The sequence below is a fragment of the Protopterus annectens genome, chromosome 14.part0, assembly GCF_019279795.1.
Source record: "Protopterus annectens isolate FY-2018-M chromosome 14.part0, PAN1.0, whole genome shotgun sequence".
Classification (NCBI taxonomy): domain Eukaryota; kingdom Metazoa; phylum Chordata; order Ceratodontiformes; family Protopteridae; genus Protopterus; species Protopterus annectens.
This window is the reverse complement of record NC_056748.1, coordinates 619196522-619217418: the sequence shown is the minus strand read 5'-3', so window position 1 is coordinate 619217418 and position 20897 is coordinate 619196522. Positions and strand designations below refer to the sequence as shown.

General features: G+C 42.3%; 1 protein-coding gene across 4 annotated transcripts in view; it reads right to left on the bottom strand.

Annotated features, from left to right (window-relative positions):
• HERC4 (HECT and RLD domain containing E3 ubiquitin protein ligase 4) overlaps positions 1 to 20897 on the bottom strand; it is a 3175640-nt gene that overhangs the window by 2854679 nt on the left and 300064 nt on the right. For all 4 annotated transcript variants that reach the window (XM_044056374.1, XM_044056377.1, XM_044056376.1 and 1 more), the window contains one exon: positions 20384 to 20475. In XM_044056374.1, coding sequence (XP_043912309.1) covers positions 20384 to 20475 — 92 coding nt within the window. The remainder of the gene's footprint in view (positions 1 to 20383; positions 20476 to 20897) is intronic.

The following is a 20897-nucleotide window of genomic DNA, read 5'->3' as shown; positions in this document are numbered from 1 at the left end:
CAGTGCTGGCGTGGCCAGTCTGGTGCAATCAGGATTGTCCTTGGCTTGTCCTGTTTGATCTTTAGTAGAACGTTCGAGAGGAGGGGCAGAGGGGGAAAGCCATAGATTGAGAGGTTTTCCCATTTAAAAGGACAGGGCATCCACTTTCCATGCTTGGCTGTGGGGAGTTCTGGTGCAATATTTGCTCAATTGTACATTCTGAGGGGAAGCAAAGCGGTCCACCTCTGGAGCTCCCCACCTGTGGATCAGAAGCTTGAATGATGAATGATTTGGGTTCCAGTTTCCACTCATGTGGGTCCATTAAATTTCTGCTTAAGTCGTCTGCCAGTGAATTTAGTTTGCCTGGCAGGAACTGAGCTTGCAGGTGCACTTAATTGCTAAAGGCTGTGTTGCACAGTCATGGCTAACCTGCAGAGTGGGTAGGAATGGGTTCCACCCTGCTTGCTTATGCACCACATAACTGTGGTGTTGACTTGTCTTTATCAATAGTTGCCCTGGAAGAATAAGGCATTTGAAGGCTGTCAGAGCATTCTGTACAGCTAACATTTCTTTTTGATTGATATTCAGGTGCATTTGTTTTGGGCTCCATTTGCCTTGAATGCATTGTCTTGCCATGTGAGCCTCCCATGCATAGTCTGAAGAGTCTGTTAGGGTTTTGGGTGGCTGGGGGTTCAGTGAAAGGGGGAACCTTATTGTGGTAGCAGGCCTCTGCCCACCAAAGGAACTCTGCCCTTAGGCAAGGAATGATGGGAATCATTGTTTCCAGGTCCTGGGAATATTGACACCAGAGACTTAAGTACCACTGAAGTTTCCTCATATGCAGTCTTGCATGTGGAATTAGTAGAATGCAAGAGGCCATTAACACTAGGGCTTGCAGTATTTTTCTTGCAGATAGCTGGGTTTTGGTGGTCAGTAGATTGAAGTAGTTTGTCAAATAAATTTGTTTTTCTGGAGTGAGGAATGCCATCTGGGAAGTTGTGTTCAGGCTTGCTCCCAGGAATACAATCTGTTGGCTGGGTACCAGATGTGATTTCTTTTCGTTGATGGTGTACCCCAGTGAAGTTAGAAGTCTCTTTACAAATATCAGGTGCTGGAGTAGCAATTCCTGACTGTCCGCCTAAATCAGGCAATCGTCCAAGTATGGGTAAATTTGAATTTTTCTCTGCCTGCAATATGCAATGGCTGGAGCTAGGCATTTTGTGAACACTCTGGGCTCAGTAGATAAGCCAAAGGGAAGTGCAGAGAACGTTTAGTGCATAGAGCCTGCACTGAAATGTAGATATTTCCTGCAAGATTCCCTTATGGGGATGCGCAGATAAGCTTCTTTTAAGTCTAGGGTTGGCTAGCCGGGAGTCCTTGGCTAGCATAGGAAGCAGCTGTTGGAGAGCAAGCATTTTGAATCTTGGAACTACCAGGAAGATGTTGAGAATAGACAAATCCACGATAGGGTGTCATGAGATTTCTTTTATGGGTACCAGAAACAGTCTGGAGTAGAAACCTTGTCCCCTTTGCTCTGCTGGGACAGGCTGAATAGCCTTGATACTGAGAAGAGATAGTACTTGCTTTTCGGCCTCTGCCCACTGAATTGGGGGGAGGTCTGGCCATCAACTTGGGGATGGGCAGTGAGTGGAAGTAGAATCTGTATCCCTGGGATGCAATGTTCAAGACCCATCTGTCCCTCTACTTAACGATGTAGTGACTTCTAGTGTGTGGAGATATATATATATACATATATATATATATATATATATATATATATATATATATATATATATATATATATATATATATATATATACATATATATATATATATATACACACACACACACACACACATATATATACGTACACACACACACACACACACACATGTATAATTTTCTCGATATGAGATTATCTGTTTTCTTTAGATATGTATTTGTATTGTTTGTGTTTTTGAGTTATTGTATTGTTATTATTTGGAAAAAAAAAAAAGGAAATTGAAATGGAGATTTTGGAAAAAAAAGAAAAAGACCCATCTGTCCTGGGTGATGTACTCCCAGTTTTTTGCATGCAGGCCAAGTTTTCCTCCTATGGGTGCAAGTACTTGAGCAAGGCTTGGAAGAGTTAGGGAGATATTTTACCATAGGATGATGGCTTACTACTCCCTGTTTTAGAGGTGGGAGCACTCCATTGCTTAGATCTGTGCATACCCTGAGACTGTAATCTTGGTGGTCTGCTGCCCCACGGTTTGGACCGAGAAGGTCTGGGAGGGACTGGAAAGGACCATTTTTTAGAAGGACAATGCCTACTGAATCTAGGTGGCTGTATCTGTAGGAAATCTTTAACAGTTTGCATACATTTAAGCTTTTTCCTCCATTTTTTGAGGACTTCTGCTTTATTGCCAAACAGACATTCTTGCTTTAATGGTGCATCTAGTAATTTTGCTTTGACATGGTGTGGCAAGATTTGTTCCTTAAACCAAGCATGCCTTCTAAGAACAGACCCAGTGACAGCAGCCCTGCAAGATGCTTCTAAGGCATCAAAACCACATTGCAAAGTATGTTTTCCAACTTGGTTAGCAGAATACATGAACTCTTGTAAATCTTTATGTTCTGCACAATCAGGAATCAACATAATTTTCTCTTTAATTAGCTTCATAATATGTTACTGATACTTTAACATATGAAACTGGCAATTTAAAGCCCTGATGGCAAGAGTGGCAAAGGTGTATACCTTCTTACCCCATCTGTCTAAAGCCCTAGAGTCCCTGACCGAAGGGGTAGGTTTTTTGGCTGTTGTAGCCTTAAAGCCTTTAGGTCACTGGGAAATGGTCTCTGGATCCACAGTAGGATTCTTAGAGAGGAATTTGTGGGAGTCAGGTACTCTGTAGTACTTGTCAGGTTTCCTGGGAGCTGGAGGCAAAGTATCAGGGGTAAGGCTCGATTCAAAAAGACATCTACAATTTCAAGAACAGGAGGAATAGCTACAGGCCTGTGCTGAGGCAAGTTTAAAAATTCCCCGAGTCTCTTATTGGACTGTGGGTAGTCCTGGCTCTCCCAGCAGAAATGCTCTCTAATGGTATGCAGGGTTTCACCAAAAGAAAAATCTTCTGGTGACGAAGCACAGGGAATGGAACCTCTGCATCAGACTCCTCATAGGTAGATAAGGGTATGTCCTAGTAATCAGAAGGATCAGACTCAACAGACTCATGATCTGAAGAATCAGAAGGAAAATCAGTTCTTGGTCTTTTTGAGGGGGAAGGCTGGCTTCCCCTAATTAAAGTAATAAGATCTTCAGCCATTCTAAGCATTTGTTTCTGAGGCATGTGGGCCTGAGAATGTGCTTTGGTCATCGGTTTCCTACGTGTAGTGCGAACTCTGGGCCTGAGAAATTCAGTATTTTTGGTTTGAAACGAAGTCGTCTGTTTAATATGAAAATTGGAAAGCCTGAATACACCCTCAGAAGCTGGTGCCTGCACAGAGGCCCCAGACCCAATCAAGGTAGAGACATCCACAGGTACCATAGTCGAAGAAGCATCTCGCAGCATACCGGACTCCAAATGGGTCTCAGTAGAGGCCTGCGAATCTGTAGAAGTGTGTACCAGGGGCTGCAAAAGTGCCTCACTGAGTACCGGCGGACTAGCTTAACAGAAGCATTGTCAGCAGTTTTGGACCTATGCAGTCTGTGTCTTTATCCTTGCGTTCTTACGGAAGATCGGTAGTAGGATGGCTTATCGAAGCCATTTTGGAATATGGAGAATGAGAGCGAAATAATTTAGCGGCAAAAATAGCCTAATGACGAATAGTTCGGACGTTGAACAAGGCACAAAACCGGCAGCGAGGAACGTCGTGGTCAGGGCCTAAACAGGTGATGCAGTAAGAATGAAATCTCTGTGAGGTATTTGCTTTCCACAGGCAAGACAATTAACTTTTTCTGACATTGGTTAGAGCAAGAAAAAAGGATCCCCATTGGGTTACTTATCTTTTAGAAAACTTCAGGTCTGAAACTCAAAAAATGAAAATTTCAGGAGGCGGCCGACCGGCACTTGTGAACTGCTTCTACTTCGGACACTGCACGGCAAGAAAAGCTGATGTAATGGCATCGGCTGCATGTTTTATACCCTTGATGACCTGATGTCATGGAAGGACAACAGCATCTGATGCAGAAATCCCAAGATTCTGCTATTCAGGCCGACTGAGGGCTACCTGCAGGCAGATAACCCAAATGTGATGACTGCAACAGTGAAACACGAAGAACATCTGAAACAGACATTAGTGCCGGGTGCTTTGATACCTGCAAGGAGGTTAAAGGAGGAGAATATGCAAGAGTCTGTAGAGAAAGACTCCCAACTCCAGTTGGGAGGGGAGTTCTGGAAGATGTTGAAATCCCTCTGGCCGTCAGCAGCTGATCCATAAGGCGCACCACATCCAATTCAGAGAGGCTCCTGGAAGATTCAGGTTGATATCCCAGATGGAAAATCAGGCCTTTCCAAAAAAGAGCTATATTGCTGCCCAAAGAATGGATCTGCCGTGGGGGAGTATCGGGTCCAAGGAGCACACTTGTCCTATCGGTACCGTGGTCTCAAGGCCAGTAATATGCATAGGGAGGGGGGAAGTGACCATGCTGGATTTACTATTGTTGGTGCCGAATAAGATGGGGCTGAAGCACTAGCTGATGGCACAGTTAGTGCAGCAGATATTAAAGGTGCCATGGCTGGTGCCGGGGGCAGTGTTTCTGAAAACAATACTAAAGTGGATGTGCACAGCTTCGGAAGAGAGGACGGCACTGTGGAGGGCAGTTGAGGCCCCTGTGCCAAAGTCACTGGTGCCAATTTAGGAATTTTTGGCTTGAGTTCAGATTTTACTTCACCAAGAAGAGGTGAAGATGGAACAATGACTCCTTTTTTTGTGTTCTTTCTTTGGAGGGGATGAGCCCTCTGACCCAGAAATAGCCTCTGAAAAGGGAGTGTAAGAATCAATTTGTTTTTCCTCTTGGTTAGGGTACGAGAATGAACCCCTTACAAATCTTACATGGTGGTTAAACACAGAGCTGAAGAACACTCAGACAGTAGACACAAGATACAAGAGTGTCCGAATTAGGCATTTTGTGACCGCATTGGTTGCACTGCTTGAATCCTGTTGTCCTTTTCTTTTCAGACATGGCAGGAACAAGTTAGGCAAATATCTACCATCAACAAAATACAATACAAAGTACAAACTTAAAATGGAAAAACAGAAAAGTTTTTTTTTTTTTTTTTTTTTTTTTTTTTTTTTTTTAAAGGAAGGGAAGAAAAAGAATACCAACAATGGTATTTAGATTACCTGAAGAGGTAAGGAGAAGGAAAGTAGAGAGAGAGAGAGGCCTGTACCGACGATGGTACTGAGATTACCAAGTTGATAAGGATGTAAGAAAAGATTCACTCAACAGAAGGTAAAAGTTTAGCGACTAACGAGAGAAGGGATTACAAAGAAAAGAAAATCTGTGGAAAAAAGGCTTCAAAATACTAATTTTTAGTACTTAGCTGAGAGCTGGTTTGACACGTCTTGATATCTACGTGGCAAATAAGATTGGAGGTAAAAGGGTACTATGGGTAAAGCTTAGCTCAAGAGTTTTTTGGCTGGCAAGAGCTTGTTGTAAGGTCAACTCGATTCAGAGGATGGAACAGACACCCATCAGTAAGGAATGAATGAAGATTAACAGCAGATAGTGGGAGACAGAAAAGATGGACCAGGCTAGAAAGAAAACTGGTTGGTTAACAAAAACTAAGAAAGGAGTTGCAATAGCTAAGAAAATGACAGCAGAGGCACTACCAGCTGCTGGAAAGTGACTCAGTAAGTGGCACAAAGAAACTACATCAGGTTGCAAGATAAAGATAGAAAGAAGATGGTCAGACACCCTTCATAAGATATGCCAGCAACAACCTGCTCACCATTCCACAGGACAAAGGCAGAAGGAGGGAGTACTTCCAGCAGCTTCTGGGTGAAGAAAAACCCCACAGAAGCTTAATGCCTCGGACACAGCCTACGATAACAGAAGAGGAGCCCATTCCAGAAGAAAGAATAGCACTAAGGAAAATGAAGTCAGGGAAAGCAGCAGGCTCAGATGAAGTCACAGCAGATATGATAATGATGCTGGGTGAGATGGGGGAGAAATGACTCCTGAGGGTACTCATAACAGTGTGGAGAGAAAGGCGCATTACAGATGACTAGAAAATAAGCATACTCATGTCAGTGCACAAGAACAAAAGGGATAGCCACAATTGTGGGCAATACAGAGATATCAAACTCCCATGACACTGCATGAAAGTTCTAGAAAGGGTGACTGATAAAACGTATATGAAGAGTAGTAGAAAGTAAGATGGAAGATGTGCAGTTTGGATTCAGATCAGGATGCAGCACAAATGACCTATGTTTGCAGTGAAACAGATATTTGAGAAGCTACAGATGAGGAAAGAGACCAGCTGGGCCTTCCTAGACTTGGAGAAAGCATATGACATAGGTCCCAAGAAAGTTGATTTGGGCAGTACTGCAGTAGTTCAAAGTCCTAGAAACATTGGTAGAATTAATGCAGGCTATTGTACAAGGACCCAATGGCCCAAGTACAAACAATGTTCCGTCTCAGAGAGGTTCCCAGTGGGAGTGGGTGTGCACCAGTGTTCAACTCTGGGCCCACTACTGTTCACACTGGTGATGGACTACATTAGCAAACAGGTCAGTGGGGAAAGATCAACAAAGATGCCATATGCAGATGATGTGGCATTACAGGCATTCTCGAACAAGAGCTTCAGCAAAGGATAGGGGAATGGAATGCAAAACTGAAGGCACATGGGATGAAATTAAGTACAGGTAAGACAGGGGTAATGGCAACAAACTGGGGAAATCAGAAAAAGCTAAGAACTAAGAGAAGGGAAGACAGTGGAACAGGTTAATAGCTTCAAGTAGCTGGGAGGTCTGGTTGAGAAGAAGGGATGTCTGAATGAAGAGGGCAAATCTAGAATGAGAGGGCCTGCAGCCAAATGGCATAAGATGTCAGGTATAGGGTAACACAGAAGAATGACAAAGAAGATGAAAAGTAAGGTGTACAAAACAGTGGTGCAACCAGTACTACAGTATGGTACAGAATCCTGGGAAGTAAAGGCAGAGCAGATGAGTAAGCTAGAGGAGATGGATATTAGTGGTTGGATGCACACTGTGGGAAAGAAAGAAATTAGGACATAAGAGAAGTCAAAACACAATCTGGTGAAGATTTGGGACAGACAGGAGGAAGGTAGGAGGAAATGAGGCATCCAGCAAAGAGGTGAATGGATTGTGTGAGAGAAGATCTGCGACAGTCAGGCATGAGTGAAGGCAGGAGTGTGGCTCTGAATGGACAGATAGGGCAACAGTTACATGACCCCATGTAGAAAATGGAAGAAGGGGGCTGATGATGATGACAAAAGGTGATGTCCTCTAAGGGGGGATCATGGGGAACCTTTGTCCTAATCAAATTCTGTGTCTTCAGTAACCAGCTCCGTTAACTAGTCTAGATGTCTCCTCTTGCAAGTCTGTTTCCTCGCACCTCCCTCACGTGGACATCTGGGGAAGGCTCAGAATCACACAGGGAGCTAGTGTGATGATACCCCCCTGATGCTAAAGGAGGCCAACCTCCTAATCATTTGAAAAAATGGGTTTTGTTTGTTATTATTTCATTATGTTTCAATATTGACTTTGTTTATTGCTGAATTAGTTTGGTTGATAACATCTGAGCTTTAACAAAGGACCCCTACTGTTTGACAGCTGCTGTGACACCTTTTACATCCACCTGAGCTACCACCAATTCAGGCAGATAGGTCCTCAAGTTTACATTTCACCCTATGGACAGCAGATTCAGGGGTGCAGCACCCCATGCCTTATGCGGCACGGCAGTGTCAGCAATCAAGCTACTTGGTTTGGGAACAGAATCCACAGCCTTTTGAACCAAAGGTTAATGTGCATTACAGTTGGCTTCTAAGTATTCCGCCCTAAGGCACAGAAACAGGTGTGTAAGAACTTACCATAATGACAGATGTCCTTCTATTCATTGTTACAGTATTCTTTACATGAGGGAGTTACCCGCCCAGGCAACCAGACATCAGACAGTATGCCAAAGTATTTTACTGCTGCAAGGTTCACGGTACATCCCATTTAGGTAGCTATCAGACGTAGGCCATAAAGGTGACATACGAGTGCACCATCCTCAGAACTTAAGCCCCAAGAGGAGAGAGTCAAAGGAAAAGAGTCGATAAATCCAAGAATCAAAGAAGTGGGGTGGGACAGAATACTGCAACAGATGAATAGGACATCTATCGTTATGGTAAGTTCTTACACAACTATTCTATGTCCTATTCATCTATTGCAGTATTCTGTACCAATGTTCATGCAGGAGAGGGAGTTGGAATTAGCAGATGAATTTTCCAGGAAGACATGAAAATGGCTCTGGCAAACCCAACCCTATATCTGGAGACAGAATCCAGATTGTAATGTTTGATACAGGTGTGGACAGATATCCAGGTAGCCACCTTTAAGACAAAATTGGTATCTAGCCCTTTGAGAAAGGCACCAGGGGAAGCCACTGCTCTGGTGGAGTGAGATTTGACCAAGTGGGGGGTTCCCATGGCAGGCATAGCAGAAAGTAATTGTTTTGGAAATCCAGTTAGATAAGGTTGGTTTGGACAAAGGCAGTCCCAGAGCCCAGGGACAGAATGAAACAAACAGCTGGTCCGATTTCCTAATAGATTTAGTTTTGTGACTGTAAAATCTGAGCTGTCTTGTGCACATCAAGTGTGTGAAAAATCTTCTCACTAGTGTTTTGGGGAGATGGGAAAAGGTTAGTAGGTGGATAGCCTGGTTTAAGGACAACTCATTCACCACTATGGGCATGGCATGAAGGAAGACCCTGTCTTTGTGGAAGATCAAAAAGGGGGAGAAGCCATCAGGGCCTGGAGCTCAGAGACCCTTTTGGCAAAACTTAGGGCTAGTAGCAAGACAGTTTTCCAGGTGCATTGTTATCATGAGCTACAGGAAGCTGGCTCAAAGGGTGCAAGTGTCAGCTTCTCTAGCACAAAGTTTAGGTCCCAGGGAGGTGGCACAGACCTCCTGGGAAGTCTAATGTGGAGGATGCCTTTGAGGAATTGTTTGGTCTTAAATGTGGAATGTAAGGGGGGGGGGGGACAGACATGCAGAAATGGCAGACAGATGTGCTTTTACAGATGGAAAAGCTAGGCCACAATTAAGCAACTCACAAAGCTATGAAAAAAACAGAGGGAGATCCACCCTTAGTGGGTCCAAGTTATGAGGAAGACACCACACTGAAAATCATTTCTATTTGTATAGGTAAGACTTCCTGGTATTGGGTTTTCTGCCCTCCTGCAAGACTCGAAGTTCTGAGAGCAGGTGTCTAAAAGGTATCACAGCTCAATCACCCACAGAGTTAGTTGCAGAGTTGCCACGTGTGGGAGGATGAGGGAGCCCTTGTGCTGTGTGACTAAGTCCACTCTGTGAGGTAATTTGTGATGATTGCCCTTGGCTAGGTGTAGAAGGGGGAACAGATGCGGTCTTGGCCAATAGGGAGTCACCAGCAAGATTTTTGGTTTGTCCTGCTTTTCAGAATGAGCGGAAGGAGGGAATGCGTACAGAAACTTCCCCTTCCAGGACACTGATACGGCATCCACTTTCCATGCCAGGGGATTAGATTTCCTGACACAAAATCCTGCAAGTAGTCTGTTCAGTAGGGAGGCAAACAAGTCTGTTTGAGGAATTACTCACTGGTGGACTATGTCCAGAAACACATCCCTGTGAAGCATCCATTCGTGGGCCTGTGTTGTGGATCTGCTCAAGGTGTCTGCCACAGTGTTCTGATTGGAGGGGATGTAGACTACTTGCAGAGAAATCTGAAGTTGAAGGGCTAGCTCCAAAACCTGTAAAGCTAATCTGCACAGGAGGCAGGATTTGGTCGCCCCCCCCCCCCACTTGTTCACAAACCAGGGAATGTCTGTGTAGATCCTCAACTGGCCTGGGTTGAGAAGGGACTGGAAGGATTGAAGAGCTAGAATCAAAGCCCTCATCTCTTACATTTACCTGGTCCTGTTTCTGAGAGGGAGACCACTGCACTTGTATAGTATGGTGGCCCAATGGCACCCCCCCCCCCCAGCCTGTATCTGAAGCATCTGTGTACAGGTCTTGAGTTGGGGGGGCAAGGGGTGGATGGGAAGTCCCAGTTTGATGTACATTTGTTGGATCCACCACAGAAGCTCCTTTAAGCAAAGTAGGAGAGAGATCTGAAATTCCAGAGGGTGGGCATGTGCCCACAATGCCTTCAGGAACTAGTAAAAGTTACTCATATGAAGCCATACAGAAGGCAACATAGGTATGGTGAAAGCCATCAGTCCTAGGATCCTGAGAAACTGCCTTGTTGACAAGAGGTGCAGCGAAAAGATGTCTGAAAAGGTCTGGCAGAGCTCCTGTCTTTTGAAGTGCAGGAGACACTATCATTCTGTCCATTTGGAATCTGCACCCCAGAAAGACATGATCTTACTGCCATCACTAAAGTTCATAATATTAAACTTGTCAAAAATCTCTCAAAATTTAACCCCACCACATTTAACAGCATCCTCATCATACTCAACCCCCTTTTTCCCCATTTTTCTTCATGGGGTCGGGGTATCATGTTAACTTTCACCAACTCGCTCGATTCAGTGTTACACTCCTGCCTTCAACACTCATGCCTGACTGCCGCTATCTTTCACACAATCCATCCACCTCTTTGCTGGGCATCCTGTCAAGTCTAAACTGGAACAGTCTCAAAACCCTCCCATTAAATGATGCTTTACTTTATTTCAGTAACACCTTTCTAAATATACTGCAAAGTCTAGCTCCTACCAGAACAAAAAGAATCAAAAGCAACAATGCCCAATTCATTATCAAAACCTACTAAACAAATAATGACTTCTAGAGATAAAGTGTGGAAAACTTGGCTTAAATCTAAAACTCCATCCGACCTCATTCATTATAAACAGCTCTGAAACCAAGCTATAAATGTTATTACTAAAGACAAACAGCAGTACTTCTATAGCCAGCAAACAATCAGAAAAACAACTCCAAAACGTTCTGGTCCTCCATCAATAATCTTTTCCCTGCACACACTCTGACATGCCTTCTGAACAAATACCCAACAACTTTAATTCCTACTTCACTGACACTATTCCCAGTAATACTGATGCCTTTTCCACACATCTTACATATAATTCTATTCCTTCTCATTCTTCCCCAGAACTTTCTAGTCCTCAGAACTCCAATTATACCATACATTCTACACATCTTGCAACTTCATGCATTAACACCCAAACTCCTAACAGCTCTGGACATACCTCTACCCAGAATTTAACCTCTCCCATCCCCACCACATTTATCAAAAAACTCCTTTTGAAATTAAAACCTTGCTCTAATTCAGCCGACAACATTCCAGCCAAGTTTCTTAGAATAGCTGCTGACGCAGTGGCCTTCCCCATTAGCATTCTGATTAACAGGTCAGTCCAAGAATCCTATTGTCCCTTCTTTTTGGAAAAAAAGCCATCATTCTTCCTCTATAGAAAGGAGGCCCCTCAAGTGATATCTGTAACTTCTGACCTATTGCTATACTTTCCCCATCACCAAAATCCTTGAAAAATGTGTCCAAAAACAGCTTTTAGACTATCTCCTGAAAAACAAGATCCTCTCCCCAACACAACACGAGTTCTGCCCAGGTCACAGTACATCCACTGCACTAATCTACAACTGTCCCTAATCTGCCCATCTCTAGCCCCTGCAAAAAATACCTCATTTTCTTGCTGAATCCTATAAACTCTTACCTCTCAACTTCTCCTTTCACCTCACCTTTTACTATTCACTTTCTCCATCTCTTCCCCTTACAGATTGTATTCTACCTCTGCATTTACATATACAATATCACTCCCACACTTTAAGCAACTCCTGAATTGTATGCTAAACCTGGAGCTCAAACTGTAAAATAATTAAACACGAGACCTTGCAGGCATTTGTTAAATGAGCTGACAGCCTGCACTATTACCTTGATTAACAGTTTTTACATATCACACCTTTACCTATATTGCATAATTTATATTTTATACTGCTTTTATTTTCTTTTACTGTATAACTCTCATTCCCTGTAATATTTGTGAATTTTTTTCCTGTGAATTTAAACCTGGAGCTTTTCAAAATCTTGGGATGGGGTGAGGGCAGATTTTTTTGAAGGTGACTGTGAATCCTGGTTGCTGTAGGATGAATCGCTGAGTGGAGGTTGTTATGCAGTTCCTCTGGGGTGTTTACTTGGAACAGGTCATCCAGTTAGGGAAATACTTGAATGCCTTGGAGTCTGCAGAATTAGACTACTGGGGCTAAGCATTTTGGGAACACTATTGGGACTGTAAAAAGACCAAAAGGCAAGGCCAAGAACTGAAAGTAATAAGAAAAGTAGTGTTCGCAGCAGCTAACAAAAGTTCTCTCCAGTCAATAAAATCAGGACTTAAAACACTTAGTCACTTAGGTGGAAAATTTTATCTAGATTGAGCGCTTTCATCCAAAATAGCTTGGACTTCATCAGAATATAAAAGAAACTCTCAAGGGAGAACCTTTGTATACACCTAAATAACATAACCATTAATCAATTACAATCGATTGTTACATTTAAAGGTCAAGCATCAAAATACAACATACATAAGCAAGTGTAAAAACAATGTATAAAACAATTTAAAAAGCCAATAAATTCTAAACTAGAGTAAAAAAAAAATTGTAAAAACATTAAAAACACATGGAGAATATTCTATAAAATAATAATGTATGTCCATTATGAAATAAGAAATGCAATAAAACCATAAATATTCACGAAACAAAGTTCTACGTTTTAGAACTGGTTGAAGGGGAATATCATCATTTATTCCTGGGGGGGGGGGCTTGTGGCATTAAGCAACAACTGCCACCTCACTTTTTCTTCCAACAGTGTTTCAACATTACTACCCCTCGGATTAATATTAAACTTATCCAAAATAGCTAATTTGAAAGTATAACAGTTCAAACTACATGACAGGTGTCTAAACAAGGCATTGAGGTGTCTAAACAAGGCATTGTTACCGTTTCATTTCTTTGTTACATATGCTCATATATCCTATTTAAGGACTCTGTTTTTCCTACATAGAAAGCCGGACATCCCACGCATTTAGCCAAATAATAACCTGCTTCGTACAATTACCACTTCTGAAATAAATTTTAGTTCAGGTCTATATTGGATGCTCGAACTTTCAAAAGTTAGTGTGTCATGTGGTCGGCACCATATGATCGAACTTTTGAAAGTTTGAACATTTTAACGGAGATCTCTGTACAGTGTGGAATGGGAAGATTTCCCCTTTCTGCACTGTAGTGCGATCTTGGTGTTGGTATATTTAAAGAGCAGGAAGTGGGGGGGGCACAGCCCCCCCACATGGGGGTTTGCAAGGAGTATTGCCCCCCCTGCTTAACACGTTCAAGTAGGTTATTTTTGTACTTTATTTTTTTTTTTGGATGTTCGAACTTTTAAAAGTTCGATCATATAGTGTCGACCATATGACAGACACTTGAACTTTTAAAAGTTCGAGCGCCCAATGTAGACCCTTTTAGTCTTTATAATACTGTCCAGTGTTAAAGTCGCCTCATCCAAAATAAAAGAACACTGGCTACAAGAACCACATTTATAAGCACTATCTTGCATCTTTTTGTTAATACTTAAAACATACCTTGCAAATTCAAATTTTTTTTTTTTAAAGTTAACCCATTTTGTACACAAAACTAGGTTAATCACCCAAAAGGTTAAAAATCTCTGCATTACTTCACAGTACATTCCAATTCCTTGTAAAAAATCTTTTTTATTTCCTTCACATATGGACTATATTCAAGTAATAAAGCTCTACAAAATCATTACCTGTTTATCTACTGGTGACTCCAACCTTATACCTAATAAGGGTTTATACATTCTTCCTCATTGGGACAAAACAATCATTCACATCCTTTACAAACATAACAGGGTATCCCCTTTCCAAAATCATACCCCTCACTAATTCTAACTCTTTAACAACATCTTCATATGTAGAAGTTATCCTTGCTGCCCTTACACACTTGCCCTTCAAGTATACTTTTTTTCTGGCAAAGGGGATGGCAGCTTGAATATTCCAAACAGGAGCTACTGAATGTTGGTTTTCGGGTATACATTCATTTGTTTGAAAGACATTTGTGCATTTGCACTACTGTGCGACTTTAAATGCCAAAACAAACAATTGTGAACGGAACAAGGTTTCAAAAATTGTAATCTGAAAAACCAGATTCAACCATTTTTGAAATCGAAGCATCTCCAAACATGGTTATGCAGGGGGGCAAACCTCACCCCCCCCCCACTTTAATATACAAACTCAGAGACCGCACTACAGTGAGGTAAAGTGTTTTTCCCGATCCCTGCTATAGTGCGATCTGCACCTGAAATGCCGACTTCCAATGAACGAATGCTAATGTGCATTCGCTCACTGGAAGTTGAACCATTGTCACTCGGCATTTCAGACATCTGGAGGTTGTACGTTCGCACTTTGGTGAATCGTACAATCTCCTTTCAAACAAATGAATGTATACCGGTTTTCAATATATATTAGATTTAAACCCAACATCAGAAGGTGAAATATAAGTATCCAAATAGGAAATACCTTGTTGGCTAAAATAACGTGTAAACTTCAAAAATGTACTAGTACCATTCAAATACAATACAAATTCTTCTATTTCTGAGATGGTTGCTTTCCATAAAACAAAAATATCGTCCAAAAACAGGATGTATAACTTGATGTTTTCAAAAAACCTACTACTAAAAACGTGACTTCTTTCCCATTCCAATAAAACTAGATTCGCAAAAATGGAGGCACAGAGAAACAAAGAAATTTCCTGAACCTGGGATGAATGGGAATATGCAGCTAAGCGTCTGATGTTTATGGATGCCAGAAAGGCCCATGGGAGGATTAAGGGAAACAGAGTCTGAAGAGCAAGTATTTTGAAGGAGGGCACCTTTAGGAAGGTATTGAGAAAGGAGAGATCTAGGATGAGTCTCCAGTGGCCTTCCTTTCTGGGAACTAACATGCAGGAGTAGAAGCCTCTTCCTTTTTGATGTGTGGGCACTGGTTATATGGTTCCCTGTTCTATAAAGTCCGACAACACTTGGGCGAAAAAGGGGTACCTGTTCTGCATGTGGTTGTGAGATACCTCACAAGGGAGGCAAGGTGTGCCATGCCATGAATTATCCATGTTTTTATTATGTTCAACACCTAGGCATCTTGTGTGATGGATCACCAGGCTGGAAGGGACAGGCGGAGGGAAACAGGGGTAGTAGTGCAAGGAAGTCCTGAAAAGTCGAGAAGAACCTGCTGTCAGGAAAAGGCTGCTTATGCTGGTGGGGAGAGGAGTAAGCTGAAAAGTGATTAGCTTTTCTGTTCCCCTTGGAGGACTTAGTTTGGGAGGGACCAGGTTTGCCTGCGGACGAATACCTGTTTGGAAGTGTAGTTCCTGTGGATCTTGGGGATTGGTGAAATCAGGATGTGCTTGAGTTCTTTCAACTCTCTGCTTTTTTCCTGCAGTGATTTGAAGAGATCAGCTGAGATCTTACTAAATGCAGAATTGTCAAGGTGAGCATCCATGAGCTTCACCTTAATGTCCTCAGGAAGGGGATGAAGCCTTAACCATGCAAATCTTCTCAACACGGAGGTGGAGGCAACAGGCCTGGAGATAGCCTCAACAGCATCACAGCTGCATTTTGTTAAGTGATAAGACCATCTGGAAGGATGCAGCAATTAGGGAAGAGGCCAAGGCCTTGTTTTCTGAATCAGGCATATCAGAAACAATTTTAGACAGTTGTGACATAAGTTCCAGGGAATACTTGGTCATAAGAGTTTGGTAGTTCAAAGCCCAAAAGGCTAGGACACCCGAACTGCATATTTAATTTCCCAATCTCTCTAGATGGCTACTTGTCTTTGTCAGAGAGTAGGAGAGAAGTGGAAGAAAGGGACTTCAAAGCTTTGTCTGAGGCCACAGAGATAACTGAAGGGTCAGCAACAGGGGCTTTAAAGAAGATGCTGTCTTAAGGGTCTTTGTAGTATCTGTCCGGCTTCTTAGAGGTCGGAGGCAGAGAGTCAGGATGTATGGATGTGAAAGTAAAGGCATCCAGAAAGGCAGGAATAACTGGTGGCACTGAAGGGCTGGGGGTTTCCACCTGGAAGGGGTTTGTAGTACCTCTTTTAAATATCTGAAATTTGAGTGCTGTCCCACTTGAACTGGTCCCTCATTTTTAAAAGGGTTTCCCCAAATTAAATTTCCTCCATAGGTGAGTCAGTCCCATTACTCTCTCAGGGAAAGCATAGTCTAATGGTAAGGGAATTTGAGATGAGTAGGCTAGAAAGTCACTGTCATCATCTGACGAAGTTCATCCTGTGAAGCAGGCTGTTGTCTGACCCTTTTTTGGGGTGAGGGAGGCCAGAAGAGGGGAGGAGCATAGGATCCAGCAGTAGGCCTCAAGGATATTAAGGCTGTGAATAATCCTTGGCCAAACTATTGCCACTCTTTCTGGGGGGTCTGGAGGACGTTATGGATGCTTTATTTTTTGTTTTTTCTTAGCATGGACATCCATCCAGTGTAAGGTTGGGGGAATGGACATTCCCCCAAGTATGTCTGAACGGACTTCTTCCCTCACTAAGATTTGTGCGATTCCCCTAGGGCCTCCTGACAAAATGAGTCTGGATTCCCACTGGACGTCTGTACCAGACGTCTGTGAGGCCACTCTGGATGTGCTGGCATCTGGGTCCAAGGTGCCTGTAAAACGGGCTCAGCCTGAGAATCTGTAGCAGACCACATCTCAGGGCTATCATGCGCCTTGGGAGACACGTCCTCTAGGATAGGCACAGCTTAACCCTCGGGCCTAGGCCTTTTTGGCCTTCCGCTTCAAGGTAGGCTTGGTTTGGTCGCCGGGCCAGAGGAACCCTCCACTGCATTGTTTGGCAAGAACTTTCAAGCGCTGGTTTTCTAAATATATTGCGAGGAGGAAAGTCTGCCTCCAAAGAGTCTTGAGGATGAGCAACTCGCAGCTAGAACAACTCTTATGGTTGTGGTGGGGCCCAAGACAAAAAGACATTGAGAGTGACTATCTTTGGGTGGAATATGCATTCCACAATCACACTTCCCTTTCTTGGATGACATTAACTCAAGGAAAAAAAAGGGTACAGAAGCAAAAGGCACAAAAGGGCTCCCCAACAGGGCACTTATCTTTAGAAGAAACTATTCCAGCAGCAGAGTGATGTCCAGGACTGGCGATCCAACTGGTGGCAAAGAAGTTCTGAGGATGGTGTGTGCGTACATCACCTTTATGGCCTACATCTGATAGCTACCTACGTAGGACGTACCTTACAGTAGTAAATGACTTTGTTATACTGGCAGACATCAGGTCACCTGGGCATGCAACACCCTCATGTAAAGAATACTTCAACTGCTGAATAGAAGGACATCACAGTTTGTACGTGGTGTCCTGGGGAGGAATCTTGGGGCAGCACTTTCCACATTTCTTAAATCCAGAGAAATTTTTGGAAGTGTTCTTATCTATTAAAATTAGCCAACACCAAGTAACTAGGAATAAGGTGAACAACAACAGTAATTACAGTTGACTTCTGGGTTTAATTCACATGGCTAGCTTAGTAGTGAGTGAGAAAAGTAAACTATCGGCTCCATTAAATGCAAGCCACTCCAATATCCCTAAACTATACTAGCCTGATTAGTACCTTTAGCAGAAATAAAAGGTAATTTCCCAAAATTTTCAAAAAAATCCATCTTTAGAAGAACTTCAAGATCCCTGAGAAGGATGAGAACATGCACTTCAGGTCAAAAATATTTCTAGCAGAAGAATGACTCTATCCAGTGCAGCCTTGTTGCTGTAGACTCTGCAACTCTGCAAAATATGCCAGAAAGGCTAGCAAAGAATGCTAACTTGAATGAAACGAGATTCCAGCAGATGAAAGGGACTGTCCTTTCTCCTTTAGGGCACGGACATCTTGGTCAGCCGCAGTTCGAAATAAAATCTCCCAAAGTGCACATACATGGCAGTCTGGCCATTCTCAGCAAAGACAGTAAAACATTGGGGGGGGGGGGTAAAGAGACTGAGACTGAGTGGAATTTCCTCCAAAGAGAACAGCAGAGAAATTTACATGTGGTATAAATCTTTTCGCTCAAACAGCATTGTCTGGCAAAGTCTACAAATCCTGTTCAATTTTACGGTAAATGAGGCTAAAGTGTGTGGACTACACTAATCAATATTCATTACATTTCCTAAAATAACAAACAAGGGAGGGACCATCCATGAAAGAAACAGATGGGACAGGCAGGCAGCCTACAGGCTTGTCTAGAGGCCCTATGAAGGCCAATTCCCTCCCTCATCCATCATTTGCAAGAATCCACTGAACTTTAGGGTCCTCAAGGTGAAGCAATATCCCTAAATTTTCATGGTCCATAGTAGGATCTAGTGGAGGAGACTTTCTGGTCACCTTCCTTGGAATGTCCACAGAATCCTCAGCATTAGTACAGGAAAAGAGCCATTCAGAAGCTAGATGACCTGAAGTTTGAGGTCCTTTAATACTCTGCCAAAGAATCAAAGGGGTCTTCAATAAAACAGTGAAGCGGTGAGCATGAATATCCAACCCAAGCTAGCCTACTCAAAGCCAAGTAGGCAGACTCTGGACCCAATGTCCAGAGAGCAGGAGATCAAGCAGACTCTGGAGCAACCACAGCAGGGTTTATTGGAGTCAATGAAGTCCAAAAAGGCTGCACTAGTGTTTGATAACCATGCATGCATCAGTGAAGCCAATGCCACCACAACCCCTAGGCTGCACAGAACAAATGTGGAACACAGGAAGACCAGAGAAGGCACTTATGTCAGTCAGGTCAGTGCCAGAAGAGCTGCAGTGGAAAAACTCTGCTCACTAGAGGAGTACTGTTACCAGATGTACAGAACCCATTAAATCATTAGGATCAGTCATGAAATTAGTGTGCATACCAGACCCAGCTTCACACTTCTGTAGAGATCAGGAGAGAACAGCAGCAGAGACTTATGTTGAAGCTCCACAATGGCCTTGGCAAGCTCCACATGACCACAATGACGAAACAGCAAGAGATCTCATGACTGAAAGGGGAAGCAAAAAGACCCTGAAGCCTAAGTATGCACAAATGAAGCAGACACAGCAGATCTTGTTATAAAATTCTCCAGCATCTCTGAAAGATGGAGAAGCAAGGTGACCTGAAGACTGCGATCTTTTGGTCGTATGCCAAAGAATCAAACATGCCTACAATTATTCCAACACCCAATTATTTTCGATACCACTAGCTATAGGGCTAGGCCTTATTCTACTTCACATAAATATAGCATACATGGCTTTAATGGTGTTATAACAGACTTGGTCAACATGATAAAGTACACCTTTGTAAAAGAATGAAAAGACCTAGACAAAAAAGGTTTCACCAGAAATCTAGAAGACAAGTCTAAGGGGACGAAGCCCCACCCACAAACCTGATCAGAGCAATCACAGAATCAAGAGTGAGAATCAAGACTTCCAGCAAACAAAAAGGCACAAGGCTGTGTGTTTCATATCCTTAAAGTGGCTTTCTTAAAGTTAGCAAAAATATCACAAGGCTCAGCAGGTACTGTGACAATAAGGTAACATTTACCATGATGAAGTTCTAAGACAAGATTGGAGGGGAAGCCTCAGCCTTCAGTGGATAACATTGTACTGGTTAACATAAGGTGCAAAACTATCCAAAAACAGTCTCAGGTTAACAGAAGACACTAAACAGAAGAGCACAGGAGGTCACCAACAAATACTTACAGAATCAAACAGAACACAGCCAATCAGATTTTTTTTCCCTGAAAGTAGGCTGTAGTTATTTGGAATCTAACTGAATGTATTTAGAACCAGGAAGAAATTGCAGATGAAAAAGATTTGCGTAATTATGTGTAGGATGAACTGCAAGAGTAGCTTGGGAAAAGCTGATCAAGCAGCATGTGTAAACTGCTCAAGCCTTTAAAATCAGCAAAGACCGAATTCCCCCAGAACATCAACATTTCTGTAGTCAAGTAACCCCTTATTCTCGTTTTAAGACAAACTAAAATGTTTTACTCACTTATTACTAATCAATATACAACTGTGTACATCTAAGATTAAGCATAAAACTATTAAAAAGTTAGACAATAAAGCAAAATGAGAATATAAAGAAATGACCTAACAAATGAATTGGAACTACTGAGACAAGAAAGCCCACTCTAACCCAACAGTTAAAACATGAAAAAAGTACCTTTGTAAGAGCAGCTGTATGATCTTCTCCACAACAAATGTAAACAACTTTTTGTGACCGAAGAGATTTCAACAAGGCAGGAACATACCTGTCTATTGAAAAACAGATCAACCAAGTTTAATTAAAAATAATTACAAAACTGCTAAAATCAGCTAATCAATTTCATTTTATTATTCATATCATAAATGCAAAGTAGAGCCAAGTCCTCACAAACACCTTCCCAAAGATCACTGCGCAGATTGGTACTCATATAAATTAATGTACAAAACAACTTAACGTTCAGAGCACATTGCTCTATCACAAAGCAGTTTCTAAATTTTCTTGAACCACATACTAAAATTGCAATTTAAATAAAGTAAATATAATGATTATGCTCATTTTAACTCAAAGCCACAGAAATGACACTTCACAGTTGTGCTGCTTTTTGCAATATTACTATTTTTAAGGTCTGCTACATTTAATTTAACAAAGTTCTTAGAAGAATATTAATAGGCATACATGTACAACAAGATGT